This window comes from Aspergillus fischeri, genomic scaffold (genome assembly GCF_000149645.3).
Source record: "Aspergillus fischeri NRRL 181 1099437636264 genomic scaffold, whole genome shotgun sequence".
NCBI lineage: Eukaryota > Fungi > Ascomycota > Eurotiomycetes > Eurotiales > Aspergillaceae > Aspergillus > Aspergillus fischeri.
This window is the reverse complement of record NW_001509762.1, coordinates 1,301,051-1,315,908: the sequence shown is the minus strand read 5'-3', so window position 1 is coordinate 1,315,908 and position 14,858 is coordinate 1,301,051. Positions and strand designations below refer to the sequence as shown.

The following is a 14,858-nucleotide window of genomic DNA, read 5'->3' as shown; positions in this document are numbered from 1 at the left end:
CATACACAGACAAAACACCTAATTCTAACCACATGATTCAATTCGAAAAAAGAAGATAAAAACTACGTTTTCTGGTATCATAAACAACAAATATACACAGACCAAACACCTAATTCCTAACCGCATGATGCACATCCACCCGTCCACTGTTATGCCACGTCGCCAACATCACCCCACACTTCCCACAGTAATGGTCCACATCCTTCAGCGACGACATCAGGTAGGGTATACACCCGAGACAGAAACAGCAGCACAGCACCGCCGCCCATCCACTACATATCCCACATTAGCCCTACGCCCCTACAGAGTAGGTAGGAGGTACTTACTGCGTGGTATTCCCCGAATGCGCCTCTGCGCGCGTCATCTCCCGCTGTCCGCAGACAGGACAATCAACGGGCGTCGGCCCGCGCTGCAGGGCGTGCAGCGGCGTCGCGCTGTTGTACCCGCTTGGGTGGCCCATTCCGGGCGCTGCGGCGTAGTATTCCGGCGCGGGGGGCTGCGCGAATGGCTGCTGCTGGGGATGGTCTTTGGGGAGGGGTGCTTGAGGCTGCATGTGTGCGTTTTGGGGGGCTGGGACTATAGGCGCGGCCTGTGCCTGGTGGGTTTCCGGGCTGGGGTGTTGCTCGTAGGCTGGCACAGGGGCTGATATCATGATTCGTTAGTATAGTTTGTGGTGGTGTGAGAGATCGGATCAGACGTACTGGAGTTGATTTTTTCGGAGTCCATGGTGGGTGGATTTGATCGAGTGGTATGATTGTTTTACCTAGGTGATGTTGCTCAGAGCTGGGGGTAGGAACATCTTTATATGACAGGGAGGGTCTATATATAACTAGGTTCTATCTAACGTCCTCACCCATGTTCCGTAAAGTCATCGGGCGCATTTGGATCGCCGTTAGCCTTGTAGTTGTGGTAGAAGATGAGCGTTCACAATACGAGGCTTGGAGGCTTGGAAGAAGCACTAAATGAGACTGGTCGGCCAATATCATTTGCGGACTGGAGCTTGGACGGAGGCTTTGCGTTGAGGCTGTACGGGATCGGCAAGGCTGTGACTGTGGGCCAGTGAGCGGCGCTTATGTACGGCTGCCTGTTAGTTAAAAGAATGTATGGAGTACCTAACTGATTATTGAAGTTTTACCCTTGTATCCTCTGCCAAAAAGGCATCCCGGACACCGTTTGTGGCTTAGTGGCAATAGTAGTTTAATTTAGTGTTGTATAGGTGTTCAACAATCCATGGATCTTTACCGTTTGTGGAGATTGTGGTGTTCGTGATCCTACCTTAGCAACTAAAAAAGGGATGAGTCCCTTCGTACAGAAGTGGAACATTTCTTGTTAATCTCGGGTTGAGCACAGTAAAAACTTATTATACGAGGAGTTGTCTTGGCTGGTCTGAGCGATTTTCATCATCGTTCGCCTGAATCTTTGGGCCGATGGGGAGGTGCCTGACTATCAATGTCGGGAAGTCATACGTGCAGGACGGCAACAACAGAGATCGAATATGTTATTCCATTTTTGTACTTTCGGTTAAGCTTTGAGAAATTGTCGCTAGTGATTGGTGATAGTAATCTGATGGTCAATGGAGCAGTCACAATCGACTCAGCCCTGCTGGAGAATTTATATATCCTCGTGGGTCTCCGAGAACACGAGGCCTGGACCTAAGTTTCGACTCCGTGTATCACAGACACTATCCCGATACTTTGTTCAAAGGTAAGAGTGAATTGATACAGCAGTAAGGGAGGCATTGATTCGCTTTAGAGCGAATAGGAAGGCCGCTCACGCAGGATATCCTTGGCTAGGGAAGAGCCCTATTTCAGCCTTTTGCAGTCGCATCGTTTGTTCAGCAACGGGGAACATTTGACCAGCAGCTTTAAATACTCCATCCACTGTGAATTTGGGGCATTATGAAAGGAGGTGTTGAATCCAACGTGGTCGCGTCAGAGGCAGTTTTCTCACTGCGAGATGCATTGGCAGCACCAGAGGAAGCCAAAGCCTTATTGCACAAGCTGTGGAGAAAGTCGCAAATAATGATCCCAACGTGGAGGTCGATTTTCGGCTGGGAGGTACGGCGTCAACCGATCTTGATACTGACGTGGACGGGTTCAATGTCGTAACCGTCAACTATGGCGCAGATTCCAAGATTGGCGATTCACGACAGAAAAGACAGGCGTGTGAAACGGTACCTGTACAGACCTGGCAGTATCCTTATTGCGCACGGTGAAAAAACGACGTGTTGATGTCGAAGCGCTTCAAGGGTAGTGGAATTTGATATACCGGGAATTGGCGAGAACCCTGTGATCTGTCTTCCATTGTCTTGTCAGTCTGTATGCTCGACTCAAAATCAGATGGGGGCCCAGTTCGCACCTCATTGCAACGGTATCAGGTAACTGGTTGCTCAGAGCATGTGTTGAGTAAGTCAAGGTTCATTTTGAGGCAGGTGATCAGTGCCTCAGGCGATCAATTTCCATATGGCCTAAGGCCCCCGATGCGCTTGCCATTTCGACGACAAGCCCATTGTGTTGCTTTCTTCTGTTCTCAACTCAACTGGCATCCCCCAAAGACTGACTATTTGGATCCTCAGTCTCCTTTACAAACCAATGGTGGTTTCTAAAGGAGGCCGGGGAACTATATATTGGGAGCTCCATTCATCTTGTTACTCCATTTTGGAAGTCGTGCGTATGAGAAACGTTCCCTCCCGCCTCTGGATCAACTGAGTCCACTGGACCTTCACTTCTCTTGCAGGCAGCATCACTAGATCTGCTCAGTTGGTCTATATACTTGATCATTTTCCCCCAAGAGCCTGGAACAAGCCCATAACTGACGAAGAGCTCAGCCTAGATTGTTAAACCACTATCGTGTACGTCCTTCTGGCCTCTCTAGAAGACTGATCTTGATGATGAAACTGACCCGTTGTTGCCTCATTCAGCCGTGGCCGTTTGCAATCTCCTTCCTGCCAACTCCAAATTGCTACACCACAAAAAGATGCCATGACACATTGACTCAGAGTCAACAGTCACAGTTGACACACGTCGGCGACAGGGTCGCTTCCGCACCCAGAACTACAGCAGTGTGAATCCTATGGCCATCCGTCGTATGTTGGAGGATCCAAAAATGTGTTCCACCGTTGACTTTCGTCGAATATGCGTCACATTGCTTCTGCATCCATCGAGCCCGTGAGCCTTCGTTGGCCCTACTCGCTGGATTATCGAAGTGCACCTGTTCAAGTTTTTTGCTGCAACACGTTGGATCATGGATATGTCGAAGAATTACTGCAGCACGAGGTGAGTGTCACAGGCCTTTTGGCACCTGAGATCAACAAAAGCTGATGGTCATTCGATTCCTCAGTTGCGCGATTTTCAGGGCTGAAACAAATAAACAGGATCAAAGTGTCAAGTTGGTGGGATCGGCAGCGCTCAGCCAGCATTTTCTTTTGTCGAAGAAACAAGGGAAACTATTTTATATTTACAGCTCGCAGTGCATGTACACCCTGATCTTAGAAGTATATGAGGGAAATCTTCGGGAAGCTCGGGTTCCCTGAGCCTTTTATAACCATACATTGACGTGTCCAAGTATCTTCACATGGCTAGAGCGTGAAGGTCAGGCAGCTGTTATCAAGGTTCTTGTTCTATGGCCCCTGTCACACTGATATCATTCTACCTTCTACAACAGTGAGGAAGGTTTGCTGCTCCTACAGAGCGATGCAACAGTACATTCCTTTGAAACATTCAGTCTCAATTTCCACTACGATGTAGATCTTTCTAAGATGCATCATGTTCAATGCAATGATGAGAATAGGAATTATGCTACATACCAGGATGCATAATGGGCAAGAGAATAATGAAAGCCAGAAGTAATTCGAATGTGGAACACGGGTTCTATCATCATAGATGAACATCAAACTATCAATCGCCACATCTAGAATGATCATGGCCCATTTTAGCTACGGCTTGCCGATATTGTTAAATTTAGTTTCGCGGTCGCAGCCCATCACTCAGAGAGCTTTGATAATCGAACCGTATCCCTAATAACAGTAATGATGAGTATGCCAGCGAAGATAATCCCTGGGGCCTTGTAATAGACGGTGGGATGATGATGGCATCTAACGGCTGGAATCCCATGGAACGATCATGTCTTAACCAATACTGTCTGTTAACCCAGGACGCCACAGAAGTACCATATTCTACGCGTATAGATCCAGTACCTGTAGGTACAGCGGCGATGTACCTTCTAGAGGCTTCCAGAGAGGCAAAGTCGAACCCTGACGATGAAATACAATAATGACGTTTCTACGCTTCCGCGAAGGTATATATGCAAGACATATATGCTATCTTGAGATGACAAAGTAGACACCAAAAATCAGCTAAGATGTATTCTCGCAGGCTTTTGAACTTTCCTCTGAAACACTTCGCTACGCGCACTCCAATTGTCCGCTCTCCACGGCCGCGCCAGCCATGGCAGGCCAGGACAATGTCTTTGATGCAAAGGAACCAAAAGAACCCTGGCGCTGGCTTTCCCTCCTTGTCTCGAGCTCTTAATGACCTCGAGTCCTTCCTGAATCGCCCAGTGGGCAGCCATGATGTACTGGGCCACTATCCTCGGTTTGACGTCCGCGAGACAAAAGACAGCTATCGTCTCGACGGAGAGCTTCCGGGAGTGGACAAGAAAGACATTGATATTGAATGGAGCGACGACAACATCCTCACCATCAAGGGGCGTTCGGAGCGAGAGTCAACATCAGAAGATCCCGAACAATCCTGGTGGTGTTCTGAGCGTTCGGTCGGAGAGTTCAGACGGTCGTTTCGGTTTCCCGAGGGTGTTGACCGCGATGGGATCGATGCTAGTTTGAAGGACGGTGTTCTCTCGATTACCATCCCGAAAACAGCGGAATCTTCTGTGAGCAAACGTATCGACATTAAGTGAGAGTGATGCAATGCAACGGAGACTGCAGATTGCATGTCTCGGCTTGTTGGTTACTCGGATCTGCTATTCGTTTGCCAGTCTGCTTACTTCGTTAGGGGCAAGTAGATATGAGTTGGAAACAAGCTTGATTCTCTATACTTAGTTGAGAATGGAATGCACACAAATATTGCATGTGTCATCAGAACTGACTACCACTGAGTACTGATTATATCCCTCATCGTTGACGATCCTTTCAATTTCTATTTGGCTCATCCTTCTATTTGGCTCATCCTTCTAGCACTCTGCTTCGACTCTGCTCTCTAAACCTTGTAGCTAAACTCTTTCATTAGCTGAAAACAGCAAACGTAGGAAATTATACTTTTGAAGCCAAGTTGCAGCGGACGAGAACAAGCCTCCCTATACCTCGACTGTCGGCCTGTCAACGATTCTGCTGCGTAAGGCAATTGTCTCGTGACTCCTCCCAGCTGGGAGATCTCTCGTTCTTCGACGATCAAATTAGCTTGGTTTGTTTCCAACTTCTCCTTTTGTGACACAAGCACCGAGTTCGTGAGATCATGCAGTTTCATCCCCGCGCTGACCTCAAATACGATTCATCTGATTGCATCGTGGAACCAGCATCGTACTCTGTTTGTGCACGTCATCCCATGGTAATCATCTCTAAGTTGAAGACTTTTCATTTTCAGCTCGACATGCGCGTCATGCTATTCCCTGCGGCTCCCCCTTCAGTTCATCACTCCTATGGAACACGATGCCTTTCACTACGAAGCTCAACAGCCTGTTTTCGCGCAGATGGCGTCGCCGAAAGCCCATAAGAAAAGAAGAGGACCCAAAATGCACGTCAAATATACAGATACTTGTTACTTGCCTGTGGAAAAGAGATGGAGAAACTGCTCGGACTTTGACTCCTGGGTGTGAGCAACGTATCCGTACTTTTACTTGGATGGCGCCTCTCCTGACAGAGGCTTTCCTGAATGGTTACAGCACCGAGCAGAGGAGTATATGAGGACTTTTCAGGAATTGCTTCAAAAGGCTGGTATTAAAAATGGTTTGAGTTCCCAGTTGCCGACGAGAGCACGGATAAGCTGATATGGCTTCTCGGATTACTGCTGCGCGAAACCCCACACATGGCTCCCTTGGATTCCCACAGGATCTACCATTGCTATAACATCCTGCGAGACCGCCTTTCTGAGCCAGTCTTGCGGGCCGATCCAAAGATCAATCACTCTGGGAGTTCGGAAAGGAAAAGCCAATTCCTGAACCCTCTAGGCCTCAATTTGGAAGCCAATGGAGGAATTGCAAAACAGTCGACGACTTTGTGAGACTTTTCAATCTGGATGACGATGTGAAGGGCTACATCACTCCACCCGGCTCGAAAATCAAACCCGATCTCCCGGCTTGGCTGAAAGAAGGTGCCAAGGAGTATCTGGATGTTGTACTACGATATCTGAGGAACGGTGGGTGATTGGGAAGGTATTTCGTACGGCTGTACTGTGTACACTGCCCGATTTTCTGAAGACGTCTTGGTCCATACATACGCGGAATAAATGAGAATAAGCCCACACTCCGAGACGCAAAGGCTATCCAGCTACCATGAAGCGCTGCTCAGATTGTTGCAAATTTACTGGCACCGCCTGCCTGTCCATAGATGGAAGGATGGTCTTTTTCCTAGGCGTTTCCTTCACGATGCGACTGGGCCTCTTTACGGGGAGATCCTGCATCAATTTTATGAATTCAATAGCCATGATTTCCACCGGGATGTCGCGCCTTATACTGCTCTTGTGGGGGCTGCAGGGTATGGCAAGAGCTTTTTTGTGCAGCAGATGGCTGTACAAGGCTATACATATGTTGTGCATCTCCAGCCACTGGGGGACAACAGTAGTCCCCAGTGGTATTCAACTGAAAGCTATACTTTGGCGAATTCGGCATCAAAAGGTCTCCGATCGGCAAAGAATACTCGAGTGCTTCATAGCTGTCAGTCGCTAATGTTAAGCTGTGCAGAGATGTTGGCATCGGTCCTCGAGCATTCTTCAACATGCAGACTAGGATCGCGTACCGCTCATCCAACAACACGCTCAGGAAGTTCACAAAGGTCCTATGGAAGGCATTTGCAAGGCACCGGGCTGTCAGGACGAAGACGACAAGTATTGGAACCAAGCTCTGAAATAGAAATGTTGTTTAGGCAAGCACGCGGCACTCATGTGGAGCAAATTCTTCACACTACGTGCAGTATTGCCAATTTACCAGGCGTACCATGACTATCAAGACTCTCCCAGCGGCGATACTGCCCTCAAGGAAGGGAGTCCTGCTATGGTGTTATGCATCGATGAACTGCCCCTGAGCGACGTATGGCTTCCCAGCAAGGCGATTAGGTGTCCGTTGTATAACGAGATGATAAAGGCCATCTCCAGTCGTGTAAGCCATGAATGGGATGCTCCAGAAGACCGTTTCTTTGCTTTGATTCGTCTGATATGCCGCCCAATCCCAATCATCCCTTTCCTGATATTCAGATCGAGCTATTGAAGTAGAACGCTTCTTGTCCTGACACGTCTGAGAGAACCAATTTCATACACGGTCTAACTTGCTATTATTCTGGAATATGCTTCGGTTTCTGCTGGTGCAATGTAAGGCTACCTTTTTACTTAGGAACTGCTCTCAGTTCGCCAGGCGCTTAGCCGTACTTGGTTTCAGCAATCGAGTCCATCATTTGAAATCATCGCCAGGAATTACAGAAGTGTTAACTCCCGCAACGTATCTCATATGTAACAGGATACTCCGCAATAGACAAAGCGTTAGAATAGACAATCGAAAAGTGCATCATATCCTTGTTTGCAGAGCGTCTCCGTTCTTTTTCGCAAAGAAAGTACCCATGCCTGGTAGTTTCCCGGTAAAGCTGCATCGGTTGTGTTTGTAAAAAGAGTTACCTTCTTGAATTTTGAGTCTCGGGCACTGATATGTACATCCTGAGTTCCATTATCCTAAATTCTAAGCCCTGCCCTCACGCTCCCCGAGAACAACGACACACGTGAATTGTCGCTAGGGAGCTGGACCGCGCTCTCGGCAGCTCGTACGCTCGTCGGTAACGAACCCGTTTGTCTGCTAGGTGATTCGTCATCATCAGGATCCAGTATTCTCTTCTGGGACAGTAGCTGGATCCCTGTTGGGTGTTGTTTGGTTGAATCGGGTAGACCCTGGCTTCGAGCTACCATTGCAGGTAGAACTGCTCAAACACGCAGCGCGACGGTAAAAAATGTGAAAGTAAAAGGGATGGCCCGCAACAGATACCTAGACAAGTACGGAGTAACTGTCAGTGACGGTGGAAAGGACTATGGTTGTGCGTACACCTACCTCTTTGGTGGTTTTAAATTATGTTGTATACCGCTTAAAGAAGCCTAACTGTATTGGTGAAATTGTGTAGCTATGCATCTGAAGAGACACCTGTCTAATAAATATTGGTACCCCAGTATCTCAAAACAAATGAGCTTTCTTGCTCCGGCTGCTCCGGCTGCTCCCCCTGCCTTAACTTCTCCCCTTTATCCTTATGGTGAACATATCTGGATCTGGGCAGACTGGACCCCGGATGATTTTTGCGGCTTAGGGAGTTCTCATTGGTAGAAGGATTTGTCTGACCCCTAAATCTAGGGGCCTCCACGACCACTTCGTCCCTAGATTCTTCATCAGGGACACTCAGTAGTTCCTCTTGTTTCTCCGTTTCGTCCACCATTTCTTCCTTAACGTCCTCGTCGGTTGCCTCTAGATTCATCTCCCACGCGTCCCGCCCCCAGAGCAGCTTATCTGAGTCGGGATCAAGATCTTCATCGGTTGCATCGGCGGCACCACTAAGAGCAAGAACTCGATGGAGCCCATTGCATATTTAGTAGCTCCACCGATGGAAAACGACACCACCGCGTTCTGAACAGTCGCTGATGCTCAAAGAAACACTGACAGAAGCTTTCTCTATTGAAAATGTGAGTAAACACCGCCATGAACTTTATGTAGAAGTACATTTAGATTCGGACATACCATTACCCTCTTTAAAGATGGTCATCCCGACTCGATTGTGCATCGCCGGCATCATTGTACAGTCCTTTATAGGAACTATGAAGGGACGGAGGCTAGAGCGTCAAAAGCCCCCTTCGATTGTGACCTTGGCGAATACGACGTTGGCAGAAATATGACGAGTCAGCCACTCTTTCCATTGAGTGGAATTTAGGGTAATCTCTTCTCGACTCCGGGAGAAGCATAAAGAAGAGTAGCAGGTTGCAGATCTGCAGGAACGTCGCGTCATCTTGTATAGTCATTCATTCATCTGTGTTGAGGGTGAGCTCCCCCTTCCAAGTCTCATATAGGAGTATCAAGCCAGACGGCATGCTGTGTCGCAGGAGGTTGGCCGACTGTATCAATGCCATCTCGTTCTCCTCTGGTCTCCAAACACGCAGGTGCTGTACCCATCAGCCTTAATTCGGCCTTATCCGAGACTGCCTTATAGCCGACGATTTCACAATGACAACGACGTTGACGTGCACAATCACTCCAATACGGCAGACATCCTTGTTCATAAGTAGATGTGGATATGACCTTCTTGGCTGTGCATCAGGCACCGGAGTCCTAAATGCCTGTAGTGGGAATCGGCGGAGGAAGGACACCGGGAAAATGTCGACACTAACAGAAGTTCAACCAGCTCTGGTGGTGTCGGCGTATTGCTGATGCATCGATAATTTTCTCGCACGCTCACTGGTCTCTGCGAGCCCGGTAGAATCTCCATTGGCTCCAAACTCCATGTGCCCTCCGAGCTCGCATCCGATATTTCTGAGAGTAGACTGAGATTGCTATTGTCGTGCGCTCTCTTGGTGACCTTCGTGAGGTTTGTTGATTCTTCTGATATTGTGGTTCGTTTTCATCAGCAGACACTAGCAAATTGGTCCTTGTACTAGTAGGTTAGCTTGTACAGAACTTTGCATTGTCGACCAAAAGAGAACTCACCTGGAAGTAACCAATGGCAGAAGTACGACCGTGACGAGGGGGTTTGCCCGTTGGACAACTTCCTGTGCACGCTGGCACTCGATTACCAGGGTCGAGTTTCACGGACTGTGGCCCTTCGTAAGCCATTCTTGAATACAGTCATGGATCCATATTGGCATGACTCTGATTCGCAAGGCCTTGCTCTTAGTGTTGTAGGTTTTTCTGACGGATGGCTGAGACGAGGCGGATCAGACCAGAGAAGGTCGCTCCCTACTCGTATGCCTGAGAGCTATCACAACGAAAGTCATCTCCTAGATGAGTGATGCTTCTGTCAACAGCTGACCAGACGCGGGGCCGTACGGGTCGAGGTGCGTGCATTCAGGTGGGTTCATGAGTGGAGAGGAGAGTATAGCACGCAAAAAAACAATAGAGACTGATCTCAATTGGAACGAATTCATGGTGTACGAACTAGAGATACCAACGTGGAATATGGTCATTCATATCCGCAAAGATGGCTGCTTGACCCAATCCTGTCTACCGTAGTATGCCGATTGCACCACTGAGGCCTTTCCCCGGCCGAGAGCATGGTGTGGAGAACAAAGGAAGAAGATCACAAAAGCGGAAACGGCATGAAAAAGGTCCGAGAAGTATTTTCCCAATCTGATATGGTCACGCTTGACCGCTGAGGAATCGCACAGAGCATCTCCGGAGGTTTGGTTTGCAGTCCGGTGTGAGTGGTATACTGTGGTCTCGATTGGGGCAGCTGTCACAGACCCGCTATTGCAAATATACTTGTTTATAGTCGGTGATCATAGTCGGTGAACCTATTCCCTCGACGAACGCATGCAACAGATTCCGCTCATATAGAGCATGCTCCGCCGGTTTTGATCGACAATAAAGAATCGCAATTGAAATGTTGCCTGTCTTGCAGGTATTTGAAGTGAGGGTAGAATGTATCCGTAACTTTATGTTCATGTTCTAGGCATAAAATCCTTGAGATGGATTATCAAGAATGTTGTGACTTGGAGACAACGAAGTAAGCCAGATGAACTGATTATGTTTTCGGAAATACTCACAAGCTTCGGAAGCCTCTCAATCCCAGAAATATCAAAATCATGCCCAGAACAAGGCGGTTGAGTAGGAGGAAGAGCATCGCGAGCCCAAGACGAACATCACTTGAGGATGATCTCCTCACGTTGAGGAAATACATAAAGATTCCCTTTTCTCCCGAGCGTCCGTACAATGGACGCTGGCTGATCGGGGTTCAGGTAGCTCAACAGAGCTGTCTAAACAGTCTCAAGCCAGAGTTAGGCATGCGAACCCGCTTGTTATAACGGTCATGACATTTTGAGTCATTCTCTGATAACAAGGTAGCTTCACCTTCACACTCCGAAGTTTGGTTTCGGCGCACATTTATAGGGCAGTGATGAAGAACTGCATGGCAGCCATCCATGAAACATACCCGTATTCCCTTCATGAGCGTAGCAAAGCGGCAGACCGGCCATTTTCCGAGGTGGTCAAAGATATGACAGACCAACCAGGAATTGGTCGTATTGAGTGGCCTATTGAACGTCAGTGAAGAGGCCTCAAGATGTACCGAACACAATCCGTCAACGTACCTTGCGTGCCTTTTTGTTTCCAGTTATGCCATGGTGCGAGCGAAGAGCTTGTTCGATGCTGTCAGGCATTGTTCAGAAGCCTCGGTAACGAGGTACTAGATACCCGGGTGAGTTCTAGACATCGCATTAGTATTTCAATCGCCGTGTTTGAAGAGGGCGACCCACGAAATATGCCATACTCCCACGCAGTTCAGTTTCCAGAGGACTGAGTCTCTTACGTCCAGCATCTCATCTGTCAAAGCCTTGCGGCAAGTTGGCGAAGAATACCGAGTGACTTCTCCCTGTATTGATTTGATGCTGGACAGGGACGGGCACGTTGCAAATGCCGCGGGGCAAATGTCAAAGGTGTCTTGTCGTATGTTGGATGAGGGACCCCAAGAATCGGTTGGTCCAAACACCAAGAACATACCATACATTTCGGGACCGTATTCGAAGGGTGAGTGCAGTACTGTCCCTGGAATTGTCATATGTTGTTCCGGTTCAGTCTCGGCTCTCAGGCGATTTCTTGTCTTTTGGACACCTTTCGTTCAGCTTTTGCGAAGGCCCCCGGGCCAAAGTGTACAGATAAATGTTAAATTGTCCTTGAAACGGGGGCAAGCCTTCCGCTGCGGACTCCATGTCGCGCAGCGAGACAAGGCCCGTAGTGCCATAGAAATTCTTTGCTGTTGGCAGTGAGGAGAGTGACATATCAAATCGTAATTGACGTGACCAGTTGATAGTGGAACTGAGACTTGGCTTCTTCGCACCGCGCTCTCTTCCAGGTGCCTTCTTCTGCTGATCACTGGTGTTGGCTTTCGGGCGAAGCACTATCTCCAGGAGGAGGCAATAACTGCCATTGCAAAGTTGTTTGCTGGAGAGACGATACCACTGTCGTCGGTTAGCATCAGATTTTGTTCGCTCCATCGGATAGACTCACCTAAGTTTTCCGTGGGAAGAATAGCTTTAGCTGACAGTGGTCCTGCTGACCGGAACCTCTTCGAACTCCTCAGAAGGGTGCGATGGACGTGTACCCTGCCACGGCTAGCCCTTGTTGTTCAGCGATGTTGTTTCAGTGGGCATTAATGCTCCGCCCCTGCTTAGGCGCATTCTGTTGCCTGTTAGTCGACGACGACTTTAGAACTCCAAGCGCAACATACCTTTTTCTTTTGCAACGTTCAGTTGCTCTCAATCCATTTGGAGCGAGCGCAGGCCGTTTGTCCTAGGCCAGACACCCACTTTGTTGGGTAACCTGGTAATTGCCATGTCCTGGGGAGAAACGCCCCGGGCCAGCTCACAGATTGCAGTCACCTCACGCGGGGATAACCCTTTGTAGACAACTGAAGTGACCAAGCGGGTTGTGTAAGCGGTCGAGTAGCCTTGTTGCTATGAGTCGATGAGCAACCCATCTCAGAGGGGTGATTGTAAGGTCACTCTGAGAACCGACTGAGGGGATAGTAACATGAATTGAAGAAGAGGTATTTCAAAAGTAGATGTGAATATGACTTTATTGAACTTCCAAAGTCAATCGAGAACTGCCTGAGTGATGAGAAGAAGAAGAAGATGTCGAGGAGGGAGAGAAGGGGCTTATATATCTTCTTCTCGGAGGCCTGAAACGTGAACCTGGTCGCGTATTCTCGCTTATTATCCCTTACGTGAATATCAGCAGCTTGATCGCGTGAATATCATCTCACTTTGTCAATTCCGTCACTATTCTTTGCCATAATTTTCTACAATAGTAGAATCGTGAATAATCACTCTGCCATCACCAATTGAGCCTGATGAGTGTATCTCGGACCAACTCCGACAGCTGTCATTCATCCCACTCTCCCCCACCCGCGCTTTATAAACACCTCAATCTCGTCGGATTTTCAAGTAGAGCAATCAAAAATTCAATCCTACATTCAAACTCCATAAATACAGAAAACATCAGATACTCAAAATGTCCAAACCTACCATCGGCTTCGTCGGCCTAGGAGCCATGGGCTTCGGCATGGCCACCAACCTCGTCCGCGAAGGATACCCTGTCGTCGGCTTCGACGTCTTCCCCGCCTCGGTGCAGCGATTCCAGTCTCAGGGCGGAATTCCGGCTTCGTCGCTTCGGGAGTCGGCAGAGGGGAAGGACTTTTACATTTGCATGGTCGCCTCGGCGCCGCAGGTGCAGTCGGTTCTTTTCGGGGATGATGGTGTTGTACAGTGTGCGTTACGCCCATTGAGATTTACCATGAGGAGCAAAGCTGATATTGAGATGAACAGACCTCCCGAAGAATGCTACTCTCCTCCTCTGCTCCACAGTCCCCGCTTCCTATGCGCAGTCCGTAGCCGCAGAGCTGCAATCCCGCGGTCGTGCGGATATCCGCTTCATTGATTGCCCTGTTTCTGGAGGTGCCAAGCGCGCCGCTGACGGGACCTTGTCCATCATGGCGGGTGCGTCGGAGGAGGCGCTGAACAGCGGGCGCGAGATCCTGCAGGTGATGTCTGATACGAATAAGCTGTACCTAGTCCCCGGCGGCGTCGGCGCCGGGAGCAACATGAAGATGGTGCATCAGGTGCTGGCGGGAATCCATATCCTGGGTGCCAGTGAGGCAATGGGATTCGCGGCGCAGTTGGGGCTCGATGCAAAGACTACCGCTGAGAAGATTATCGGCTCTGAGGCGTGGACGTGGATGCATGAGAACCGGCTGCAGCGGATGGTGGAGGAGGATTGGAACCCCGGTGCCAGTGCGCTGACGATTATTCTCAAGGATGTGGTAGGTTGTCTTTACCGTGTGGTTTCTACAGATACTGACTGCCTAGGGCATTATCACGACTTCTGCCCGCCAGCACCACTTCCCGACCCCTCTCTGCTCGACTGCCGAGCAAGTCTACCTTTCAGCGCTGCTGCAGGGCTACGGCCCCAAAGACGACTCCGCCATGGTCCGCCAGTACTATCCGAAGCCACTGGCCGACGTGACCTGCACCGCGGAGGATCCCTCCGCTGCCCTCCAGCTCGTCCTCGATCTGATGCTGGGAGTCAACCTCGTGGCAGCCGCAGAGGCTATTGCGTTTGCGCGGTATTTGAACGTCGATCTCGCCATGTTCCACCGACTAGTCAGCGACGCGGCCGGCGCAAGCAAAGTGTTTATCCACAAGGGGCTGGAGATGATCGAGGGGAGAATTGGGGACAAGGCGCCTGAAGGGTCACAGACGCTCGATGAAGCCGTAGCACAGATGGAGAAGGTGGTGCAAAGGGCGAGGGATCTGCATTGCCCGCTGCATCTTGGGAATGCGGCGTTGGAAAAGTTGCTGATGGCGCGGAGACACGGACTCGGAGGGGAAGCGAGCACGAGCGTGATCAAGATGTTTGGCCAGTAATTGTACAGTTGTACTAGGATCTCTCTATGTAATGCC

At 49.3% G+C, this 14,858-nt stretch overlaps 5 protein-coding genes across 5 annotated transcripts, besides 1 other annotated feature; 3 read left to right on the top strand and 2 right to left on the bottom strand.

Moving 5' to 3' along the window:
- Positions 1 to 109: 109 nt before the first annotated feature.
- NFIA_077020 (LITAF-like zinc ribbon domain-containing protein) lies at positions 110 to 726 on the bottom strand (the record flags this gene model as incomplete). The annotated part of the gene is made up of 3 exons (XM_001259665.1): positions 110 to 272; positions 327 to 642; positions 702 to 726. 3 exons carry the CDS (start codon positions 724 to 726, stop codon positions 110 to 112), a joined length of 504 nt encoding a protein of 167 aa, XP_001259666.1.
- Positions 727 to 916: 190 nt separating this feature from the next.
- On the top strand, positions 917 to 1,184 carry NFIA_077010 (uncharacterized protein; the record flags this gene model as incomplete). The annotated part of the gene is made up of 2 exons (XM_001259664.1): positions 917 to 1,059; positions 1,130 to 1,184. The coding sequence occupies 2 exons, from the start codon at positions 917 to 919 to the stop codon at positions 1,182 to 1,184; spliced, it is 198 nt and encodes a 65-aa protein (XP_001259665.1).
- A 3,175-nt stretch (positions 1,185 to 4,359) lies between these two features.
- On the top strand, positions 4,360 to 4,914 carry NFIA_077000 (Hsp20/alpha crystallin family protein; the record flags this gene model as incomplete). The annotated part of the gene is made up of 1 exon (XM_001259663.1): positions 4,360 to 4,914. The coding sequence occupies one exon, from the start codon at positions 4,360 to 4,362 to the stop codon at positions 4,912 to 4,914; it is 555 nt and encodes a 184-aa protein (XP_001259664.1).
- Positions 4,915 to 5,152: 238 nt separating this feature from the next.
- Positions 5,153 to 5,190: a microsatellite.
- Positions 5,191 to 8,353: 3,163 nt separating this feature from the next.
- NFIA_076990 (uncharacterized protein) lies at positions 8,354 to 8,989 on the bottom strand (the record flags this gene model as incomplete). Its single annotated transcript, XM_001259662.1, has 2 exons — positions 8,354 to 8,763; positions 8,935 to 8,989. The coding sequence occupies 2 exons, from the start codon at positions 8,987 to 8,989 to the stop codon at positions 8,354 to 8,356; spliced, it is 465 nt and encodes a 154-aa protein (XP_001259663.1).
- Positions 8,990 to 13,410: 4,421 nt separating this feature from the next.
- NFIA_076980 (NAD(P)-dependent oxidoreductase) lies at positions 13,411 to 14,822 on the top strand (the record flags this gene model as incomplete). The annotated part of the gene is made up of 3 exons (XM_001259661.1): positions 13,411 to 13,666; positions 13,725 to 14,218; positions 14,265 to 14,822. 3 exons carry the CDS (start codon positions 13,411 to 13,413, stop codon positions 14,820 to 14,822), a joined length of 1,308 nt encoding a protein of 435 aa, XP_001259662.1.
- Between the last annotated feature and the right edge of the window lie 36 nt (positions 14,823 to 14,858).